General features: G+C 38.2%; 1 protein-coding gene across 1 annotated transcript; it reads right to left on the bottom strand.

Moving 5' to 3' along the window:
• Window positions 1–2,727: 2,727 nt before the first annotated feature.
• On the bottom strand, window positions 2,728–7,888 carry LOC132163509 (Double Clp-N motif-containing P-loop nucleoside triphosphate hydrolases superfamily protein). The gene is made up of 3 exons (XM_059573819.2): window positions 6,180–7,888; window positions 4,985–5,231; window positions 2,728–4,783 (listed from the first exon to the last, which is right to left on the bottom strand). The coding sequence occupies exons 1-3, from the start codon at window positions 7,331–7,333 to the stop codon at window positions 2,900–2,902; spliced, it is 3,285 nt and encodes a 1,094-aa protein (XP_059429802.2). The 5' UTR covers window positions 7,334–7,888; the 3' UTR covers window positions 2,728–2,899.
• Window positions 7,889–10,594: the final 2,706 nt, after the last annotated feature.

The raw sequence follows: 10,594 nt of genomic DNA, 5'->3' as shown, positions 1-10,594 counted from the left end.
CATGATAAATCACTAGTTATCAGAGGCATAATCATTCTTGCCTTTTGGGGTCTTGGCTCGACTAAATTTTAGAAATACTGCAAAAAATTGAAAATTTCTCCTAAATTTTATGTATTTTTATAAAATAGACCCTACAAATTAATTTTTTAAGAGAAACTTCATTTAACCATCATGAACTTTCATCACATTAATTTACAATTATCTTCTTAAACTTCAAAAACTCTCAATTTAGTGTATTCATCTTTCAATTTTTTTCAATTTCACCCCTCCATTAGAATTTTTCGTTAAATCCTAATAGAGAATCATCAAAAATTTCAAAATAATTGTTTTTTCTTTTTCTTTTTTTTTTAAATGTAAGAATTTAGGCTTTGCCTAAAGTCGTTCAACCAGATTCTCATGGTCTTTGTCACAACTGGATAAATCTTATTGTTAATATCGTCGTTGTTGGCATCATTGTATGACTAACTCCAGCACATGAGACATGAGTGCCCCACTGACAACCCCATTGCCTACTTACTTTAAATCTCCATCTTTGAAGCTGTTATATCTGTTCCACTCAAACTCTAACCCTAAAAACATTTCTCTAAATTACCTTATTTGATCTAAATTGTTTCTTTTACTTTTGACTACTTTGTTTGTACGAAGTACAATATTAGCTTTGCTTTCTAGATACCGACTGCTAAAGAGAAAGAAAATAGTTTAAACTTGGCCAGGCTAAACCCAAAGGCAGCCCATTAGCCTCGAAGCCCATTAGCCTCGACGCATGGGAGCTCCCGAGAAATGGTGTTGTAGGAGATAATTGTCTTGACACCTCACCTTAATTGTTTTTTACATTCTCGACCGGACATCAAGGAACAACTACACCATAGCTACAATACCCAATTCACAACTCGACATACAATAATATAATTCGATACTATTACCTTATTCAAGCTGTATTATATCAGCAGACGACACCTGACAAGAGACATACCCCCATCAAATTTAGTAATCAAACATCACACCCAACGAAGATGCTGAAAAAAAAAGTTTATAATCAAACGTATTTCCTAGAAGCTCCCCGGACAAGTCTTTTTACTTACCCAATTCCTTTAATTGCTGGATTTCGATGTGTCATCAAAACTAAACCTAATCCAACGTGGTAAACGAGGACATAGAGTAGAAAAAGAAGAAGAGGAAACTTGATGGAAATCACCAGATGCACGAGGCAAGGGAGACAAGACATTTCTAGTAGTACTAGAAATGATGATGTTGCACGATCAAGCTTTGGTTGATCCTACTTGATTCGTACAGTATAGCCAATCTTTTTTGTGCTGCATTAAAAATGTGTTTGTTTAACCTTTAAGGCAGGCAATAGGCCGGCGGTGTAGGATACCTGACCATTATTGTCATCTCTGGTTTTGGCAATAAACCTACAAAATAAGAAGGGACTAAATTGGAAAATAGAGCAAGAACAGCTACAGCACCAGGACGTGCAAGGTTTGGGATATGACATTTTACATGCCCAAAACAGCAATGACATCATTGCTTAGTTCAGCACTTCGGTTGGGTTATGAGCCATTACTGTAACACCCTTTAACTAGAACTCGCAATCTTTTTAAAGTAGGAGAAACTTCACTAAGGATCTCAAAACTTTCACCCATTTTAAAATATCTCTCATAAACTTTAAAATCTCTCAATTTAGTCCCCTGAACTTTCAATTGCTCTCAATTTGGACCCTTCTGTTAATTTTAGCCGTTAAAAATTTTAAAAAAAAAGACCAAAATATCCCTGATTTTTGTTTTTTTTTTTTAAATAAAAAAACGTTTTAGAAGTTGAAATTTTATACAAAAATCAGGAGTATAAACGTCATGTGACTTTTAAAATCTGACGGAGGAGTCCAAATTGAAAGCAATTAAAAGTTCAGGGGACTAAATTGAGAGATTTTGAAGTTTAGAGGGGTATTTCAAAACGGGTGAAAGTTTGAGGGTCCTTAGTGAAGTTTCTCCTTTAAAGTACTAATACATATATGACTAGACATTTTTTTAAATTGTTACAAATTATGTCAAATTTATCTAATAATGTCGTGTGGTACTTGAATCCCGCATTATAAATGACTTATTAAGTGGCAAAAGGATTTTCTCCCGTTCAAAATGAATAGAAGAATATTCGGTTATATTATATCACAAGGGTAACATTGTCATTTTACATTAAAAAAAAATTGATACTCTTCTGTTCATTGCATGGGAAAAAATATTAGTCATACTCAACTTTATATGTGATTTTATAAAATATTAATTATAATTTAACTAATATTTTAGAAATATAGTACATTAGTCAACCAAAGTCTGCCCTTCCCTCACCTACTCCCCCCCCCCCCAACTTGTTTTTTATTTTCCTAAGCAAAGTCTGATTTCTCTACGACCTTTAGTCCTTATCCAAAAAGCCCCTTGGACCAAAAAGCAAGAGATAAATAAATGTTGTCTTCACACGACACGTGGTTTCATTGTTGAGAAACATCAGGCCCAACAGCAATGCAGACCCCCACAAATACAATGGTGGTTTGGGATACCTGCAAATTTTAAGAAGCCAATAGGCTTCGTCATGGGCAGCTAGGTCAACTGATCCATAATTGTTTTGGGTGCAAAGTGAATTGTTTCAAGAATGGAGAGAAACTATGGGTGAAAAGGATATGTAAATTTTGTGAAGAGATTGAGTACCCCAAGCATTTTTCCATTATAAACTGTATTGTTTGTAGAACAAGTAGAAAATTATACATTCTGCCATACATGATAGAATACAACACAATGGTTGCACAAAAAATTTACTTGGATTGCCAAACAAGGCCCACTTTCAAATGCCAAAAGCTATATGCTAAAAGCTACAGTATACATATACTTACAGGAAGAGAGCAAAAAAATTATTTTAAATTAATTCTAGCAGGAAGGCACACTCCTGAAGAGTGGTCTTCCAGAAAAGAGCCTTCACAAGTGACTAGTTTAACAACAGACTGAGCAGAGGGGTGGTACTTCTGCTGGGCTTCGGCAAAGCTCCTGCAGAGGACCTGTTCAACCCATTCCTCCACTGTTCTATTCTTCTCTGATAACCAAGCAGCTGCAAGTATTTGCACCATAACTTTGTAATCAATCTCCAGCATAACCTCTGATCCAAATGTCCTCTGAAATTGGAGGCTAATATCTTTCATTATTTTTCCAGCATGTGCATCAAAATCAAATGGTTTAAAGACCACTTTTTCGTCTACTTGATCAAACAACTCTTCCAACCAAGCTTCCGAGTTTTCGGAGATGGAGTCACTGTCACAGTCTCCATAATTGATGTTCTCCTCCAGCTCCTCCTCCTCTACAGGCAGATTCAAATCCAAATAGGATCTGGACACCTTTTGCGCTCGTTTCTGTGCCCAAAAGGTTTCCATATCCCCCTCAGAGTCACAGGTCTCAATCAGCTTCCTTTTATTTACAGAGCCAGCATTTGGTGTTCCATTTTTAATTGTTACTCTGACATTCATGCCATTGCTTCTGCTGCCATCCCCAGCAACACGTTCAATTAGTATCTGCATTTGATATCTTTTGGCTTTGAGTATTCTTTCCTCAGAAAATTCCATAGGTTCCTTACTAGGAAGGACAGTTCTGTTGCCCTTCGTGATAGTTGAGGTTATCACAAAGATCGTATTGTTGATGCTGATTTCTCTCCCATGTGAGTCTGCCAATTTACCGGTCTTAATGGCCTGGGATAACCTAGTTTGGGCCAAAGGATCAGCCTTATCTACGTTTTGAAGGAAGACAACTGAATGGGGCTTCTTGCTCAACTCCCCAGCGATGTAATCAACAACAGTCTTTGCTCTAAACTTCACATCATAACCGTCAAGTTCTTGGTGTCCAAACATTGAGTTTGATTGGCAGACCCCGTCTTGGGAGCCAAAATCCGCACAGATCAGGCTGCCAAACATTATCTCAGCTAGTGCTGAAGCAATTCTCCTCTTTCCAACTTTGTCAGGTCCAAGGAAAGTAAGCCAAATGTGTCCTTTGAGACTTGAGCCACCACGCCTTCCATTACCAGATCTGCAGCAGGATACAACTTCACTAATAGAACATATGGCTTCATCTTGCCAACAAACCTTTTCTGTGAGAAATCTCCTAAGGGACTTAAAATCTCTTGGATCAGACTGCCCTCCCATATTAGCACCGAAGCAGGAAGAGGAATGGGCAATACGGCGTGAAGTATTTTCACTCACTGCATCAACCTCATTCGAAATGGAACCTGAAAAGTGCTGAAGACGCTCTTTGCGACCTGGTAATTTTGGACTGTCTGGCTCCTGACTGGTAGATGCATATAGTGTTCCCAGCCCCAAATCTGTGGTAACAGAAGTTACAGATGAAGATGATGTGTGGTCAGGGGGCGGACTCACATTGGGCATAGAGTTTGTAGAAAGCCAGGGGTGCTCCATCTCAATTTGCCGACTCCTTGAAACTTTTCCTAATAGCTTAGATTGAATATTAGCATTTTCGGCATCAGAATCCACTGGTAGTTGTATGTTCTGATTTAATGGGACAGGTTTTTTCAAGTCGGTGGGTGTACGATGGCTTGGATCTGCACATTGGCTTCCATTTGGAGATGTATGCGCAGATCCAAAAGGAAAGCCCTCCGCAGATGGAACTTGGGACCAGGCATGGGAAATATCTAATTTAGGAAACTGTTGTACTTGATGGAGATGTTGGCAGATATCGTTCCATTTCTTTTGCAGCCCCAAAATTTTGGCATTCAACATTGTTTCATCATCTTTGGTCTGCACTGAATGAAACACACTCTTACATGAATATTGTCACCACCTAGTTAATGGAATACAGCAAATAGATAAAAAAAAAAAAAAATTAACCAGCAATGCAACACACGTGTTAAACTCTCTGTTCTGAGTGTTCGTTTGTGAGCATACACACGTATGTAACACACGTGAGTCATAGAAATTTAATTTTGAAGAGTTACACACCTTTGCCACATTCACTCCCTCGCCTGTGTCAAGTTCAGCCATTCGTAACCACGAAGGAATGCTTTCTGAATGCTGATCAGCGACAGAAATAGTTGATCCTCCCTTCTGAATAACAGCAACATCTTGCTCATACTTTTCAGTGCAAAGTTTACAACGACTAAATGGTTGCTTTGTGCTACTAAATGGATATTTGAAATCTGATGGTGTTGAAAAGAACCCACCCAATGGAACAAAGGAACCCAGCAAGCTGCAAGTATATCATGAGCAGGGAACTGTGAGATCCAATAGGCACCGAAAAGTCAGAAGCTAAATTGTTCATGTTAACTAATACATGTGAGCATTTATATAGCATGAGTTTTAATAGCACTAGCAACTTAAACGCCCCATACACCCTGCATGTGACATATCTACAGTAACTCTGATCTAGCCTTCCCAATAGGAGTTGTAAAAATAAAATCTAAGTATTATTCCTTTAAGCATCATCATACTCATAACATGACCTCACCTAGGGGCTGCTTCAGCTTGGAAACCAGACACTTATCTCTAGCTAGAGGCAAAAGACAAGTAGAAACAATGGCTACTGTAACAAAATCAAATTGGCTTGACAGAAGCTGGAAACAAGTGCAATGTAACTAATCTCTTATTTGTCATGAAATTTATGGACTGAAGCCCGCTTTATAGGATTGAAAAAGGAGAACACAGTATCTTTAAGCAAGAACAATTATCGAAGTATGGCTGAGCTTTGATACTTAGTACCAATACACAGTGCAACAGTATAATATAGGACTCCATCCAAATTAACCTTGCATGTAAAGTTTACCATGAGCTCATGCTTCTCTGTTCTTCCCCCCTCCCTTCCCCCCTTTTTTTATATCAAGTATTGTTTTAAAGTGAGAGAAAAGCAAGCCTCTTAAGATCTCAACTACAAACATAGGAATGAATTTCATCTCAAACATAAAAGTTTCGAACATATAGAAAGATGAGTTACTTACAAGACATATAAATAATGTATCTAAAAAGCAGCAACAACAACCTAAGGAACATAACCTCTTTATTTCCTAGCATGACACATCTCAAATATACAATAAGAAATCTCACAATATGGTACAAAACAGAGAAAAGTTGCATTCAGTTATTTAAATTGCAAGCCGTGAATCCTGAAATCAATTATAAAGAACAAGGGCAGTGTACCCACCTGGACTTAGAGCAAAACCCATCACTGGAAGGCTTCGAAGAAGTGATGGTCAAAGGATGCAAATCCCAGTCCTTCTCTATACTCGGAAACCGACCCAAAAGCTTCAAATAAGTCTCGTCCGTCCCCGCCGCACCCATCAACCACAATTTCTCACCGTGAAGCTCCACCAACCTCGTCAACTGCGAGACCACAAAGCTCACAGCCTCACCAAACGCACCGTCTTCGCTCAACGCCTTCAAGTCCCCCAAGCTCACCACAATCCCAGGCCCCAAGCATTGCTCACCCAGCTCCTTAAACCTCAAGCCCATCTTCTCCTCGGTCCCACTGCCCTTAACAAACTCTGAAATCTCACTCTCTACGCAGATTACGCTCAGCCCAGAGAGTTCATTAGGCAGAGCACTGCCTCCACCTTTGTTCACACACTCTACGAAGCTCCGAAGCGCATCGACTGCATAGACTCCGACTAGCACGGGGTTCTTCCCACTCTTTCTGAGCAAAACCTGGGCGATTCTTCGAGAATTCTCGTCCCCGGAGACCTCCAATCCGAAACTGCGTCGTAAGGGGTCCGAGTCCGTCAAGTTACAGAGGAAAACGGGGGGGCATCGGTTCCGGGGGAACCGAGACACCATAGGCGGGTGGATAATCGCCAGCTTGATATCGCAGCTCCGAAAACCCGCTTCCCCTAATACCCGACTCACGATCGGGTCGTCAAGAATGGAGAGAATGAAGTGCTTGAGCTCGACCTTCAAAAGCGAAGTCGTTTGCTGTGGGTTGTTCTGAAGGATTTGATGGTGCAAGTGAAAGCTCTCCGGGTGGCGCCTCTGGTTGGCCTGGGACCGCTTGATCGCGGCCATGAGTGAGTTCGACACCGGCGGCTCGTCCAGGGACCGGGACGACGATGGCAACCGGTCAAGTGAGACTCCGACCGAGAGCTCTAGTGCTCGGAACTGAAGCCGTGGCGAGTACGCGCTGCAGCGCGCGCGTGCGCATGCCTCCCGGAGAGTCGACGATGGCAAACCCAGTAGCGCCGAGACCGCGTGCAACGACGTAGTCTGCGCGTGACTCCTCCTACGCGCCACCGCCACCGCGTCATCAAGCGCACGCGCCGCCTCCTCCGTCAAGCATTGCCTCGCTGAGCTAACCGGCGTCGGCATCGCCGGCGAGCATATAATAAATATCCTTCACACCACTCTCTCTCTCTCTCTCTCTCTCTATATATATATATATATAAATATAAATATAAATATATATCTCCCTTATCTCCCCCGAATATAATATAGACAAATAAAAATTTCCAAAGATGGGTTTATTTCAGAAACTTTTGGATAGTTTATTTATTCAGTAGGCCAAGACAAGAGCTAGGCAGTTAAGTTAAAAAAAGAAAAACTCAACTATAAAAAGCGAGAGAGAAAGAGAGAGAGAGAGACACAGAGAGAGAGAGAAACATCGTTTAGTGTTGTAGTTGTTGTCGTCGTCGTCTTCGTCGTGCTTGTTTGGTTTTTGAGTGAAGTGGGTCCGGTGTCATTGGCAATCGAACAAACACATGGCGAGCAGGCACAGATTCTCTAATCTTCGGCTCTATAAAGAAAGATCTCCCTGCTTCTTTGGGTTGGGGCTTTATACTTTTATTGCTCCGGCTGTGTAGACCTTTTTGGAGAGAGAGAGATGCCGTGTCCACTGAACGCAAATGGGCCAACGAGGGCGGTCCCTGTTGGTGTGGGGTCTCAATATTTGAGTTTTTTTTTTTTTTTTTTTCTTTAGAAAGAAATGCCTGCGATAAGGTGGAGGAAAATGGCGCAACTAAATATACATCGTTGGTTGGGTCTCCCGCTCACCCACCACCACACGTATTACGTATTGAGAAATGCTTTGTCTGTCACCATCGGGAACCAAATGGCGTTATCACATATTTTGTTATCGCTAGCTTTTTGTGAGCACTGTTCAAATAATCTCTGAAACTATTTTTTTTATTCAAAAAAATCCCAATAATAAACACTATTTGCTCTTTCAGAGATAAAACATGGAAGAACAGAGGTGTCAAATGTCAGTGCATGTCTTTCTCACTCTTCTATAATAATTATGATAAGCGGCCTATTTGACAACTACATGAACTCTGAGATTAACTTTTCTAGAAACCTTGGTTACAGACTTACGGAAGATTAAGATAAATAACATCTTCAATGTTAATTAACGTGTGAAGTATTAGTTGGTTGTATACGAACCCCAAGCCAAGAGAGCTTGTAAAAAAAAAAAAAAAAAGGAAAATGATCAAACATATAAGAACTTTTTGGGTGTATTAGCAGAAAATCACTTTGATGCTTGAGTCAATATTTGGTTCAAGTGAATGGAGTGTTCAAATGAGGCTCAAGGAAAACGTTATGTACCTTGATGCTTCTCTATGGATCTTCGTTCATGCTCATAGCTTGCACCTTAATTTGTTTTTATTCCATAAACCATTATCAAACCATGTCATGAGCCTTTAATCAAAAAGTTTAAGCTTATAAGTTTGTGTTCAACAATGTTATATTAATCACTCATACTTCTTATATCTTTTTACTATGAGATTGTCATGACTATGATTTCTCATGAATGTAATTTTTCTGAGACTCATGGATCTGCTTTCCTAGGTCGGTGTGGCATGTCCACGTTATTAGGTAGGCCTACATTGTTTAGCATCCTATCATTAAGTGGGGGTTATTTTTGAGTTAATCAACATGTTTTGAGGATGCTTTTTTATTTTTGGTTTGAATAAGTGTTTTGACGTGATATAATTTATGATGAATATTGATTTGGTATTTTTACGTACGAGTGTCTAGTGTTTGTTTGAATTAGTTGTTAATATTTTTGTTTGTTATTCAAGAAAATGGTTTAGTGCTTTTTAGGTTTCATCTTTTATCAAACTACTCATAGCCTCATATAACTTATCAAACGACTCCTAAAGGGTCCCATTGTTATCAAATAACTCATTCTATGCCGGTTCCATTAACTCTTTAATTATACTGAGTGATATGCTACTATTAAACCATAAAATATCTAATAAAAAACAAACATGCATGCAGAATGCATGTACCATGTCAATGACACATCAATTATTGAACTTTATAAAATGCTATCAAAGGAGTAGTTGCACATTTATTTGTTCTCAGAACACATGGAAATGGCCACCCCTCTTCACAATATAGGGGTGGTCGCGACCACCTCTCTCACAAAAGATGATTAGAATGGCACGTGGCCACCATCCTCAAGAAATGGATGAGGTGACTACACCCTTTCACATCGAAGGGTGAGTGATCATGTGGCCCTTCTACATTATAGGATGATATAACATGTGTGCTATTAAATTTGTATACTATGAAATAAATTAAGAAATAGATCTTCTCTATTTATTAGAATTAAGATGAAATAAAAATGTTTCAATTCAATTTATTAAACTAAAACTTGCACTCATAGTACGTGATGAACGGTTCAAATTATATTTCTATCAGCTGCTGCCACCTTTATTAATTAATTAATTACTTAATTAATTAGTAGTAACTAAGCTCTTGTCGAAGCCTTGGGAGGCTTTTGATGGAATTGACGTTATAGTACCACAAAAATTAAAACTATATATATATATGTGCTGCCACGCAACAATCTAGACAGCTTTCAAAAGGAGGTCCACGTCTTTGAATGCCTTTTGTGCGATTGGACATGTCGTGACAGGCGGGTGGCTGTAAACAAAGCGGGAACAAAACTTTAGGGGAAGAAATACAAAACTTTGTTATTTAAAAGATCAAATATGTTCTTACAAAAAAAAAAAAAAAAAAAAGATCAAATATGTATATGTCAATTAACAAAATAATATTTTAAATTAATACGAAATTTAATAAAAACTGTTAATAATCATAAAACTGAATGTTTGTGGTAAAAATTTTTGACATTAAATGTCATAAAATAATTATTCTTATCTTTTTTTGTTTGAAGTGATAAAAGAATTGCAAAGATGTTATTTTTATAAAAAATAAATAAATAAATAACGCTTGAATTTTTATAATTTTGTATTTTATATTTTTATAATAAAAAATAGGTAATATTTAACAGAAATTTTTAACCGAAAGAAATTGAAAGTTGAATACATTTAATTGATAATTTATGAACTTTAAAAGTGTATGTAAAAGTTGATAAGAGTTTTGTGAGATTTTTCCTAAAATATCAATAATATAATGCTCTTGCATCACAAAGCGTAAATCATAGCAAAAAATTACGAGATTATAAAATCATAAATACAATCAAAATTTTTTTACAATCAAGTATTATTTATGACTTCAGCTTCCACTAAACCATGTATTATAGTGATAAAACAGATCTGCTCTCGACAGACTAGATTTAAGACATGAGTAACCCAAATTTTTAAATTTTATTTTTTGGCCGTGAGA

The sequence above is a fragment of the Corylus avellana genome, chromosome 8 (genome assembly GCF_965113065.1).
Source record: "Corylus avellana chromosome 8, dhCorAvel1.hap1.2, whole genome shotgun sequence".
Lineage (NCBI taxonomy): Eukaryota > Viridiplantae > Streptophyta > Magnoliopsida > Fagales > Betulaceae > Corylus > Corylus avellana.
Note: the sequence above shows the minus strand (reverse complement) of the source record. Positions and strands in the feature narration are given on the sequence as shown.

Excerpts from the sequence above, each read along its gene's own strand:
- LOC132163509 (XM_059573819.2), bottom strand. The coding sequence starts at position 7,333 with ATGCCGACGCCGGTTAGCTCAGCGAGGCAATGCTTGACGGAGGAGGCG. Across the intron at positions 5,232-6,179 it reads GGGTTTTGCTCTAAGTCCAG|CTTGCTGGGTTCCTTTGTTC; the intron begins GTGGGTACACTG and ends ATATACTTGCAG. Across the intron at positions 4,784-4,984 it reads AGGGAGTGAATGTGGCAAAG|ACCAAAGATGATGAAACAAT; the intron begins GTGTGTAACTCT and ends CATTCAGTGCAG.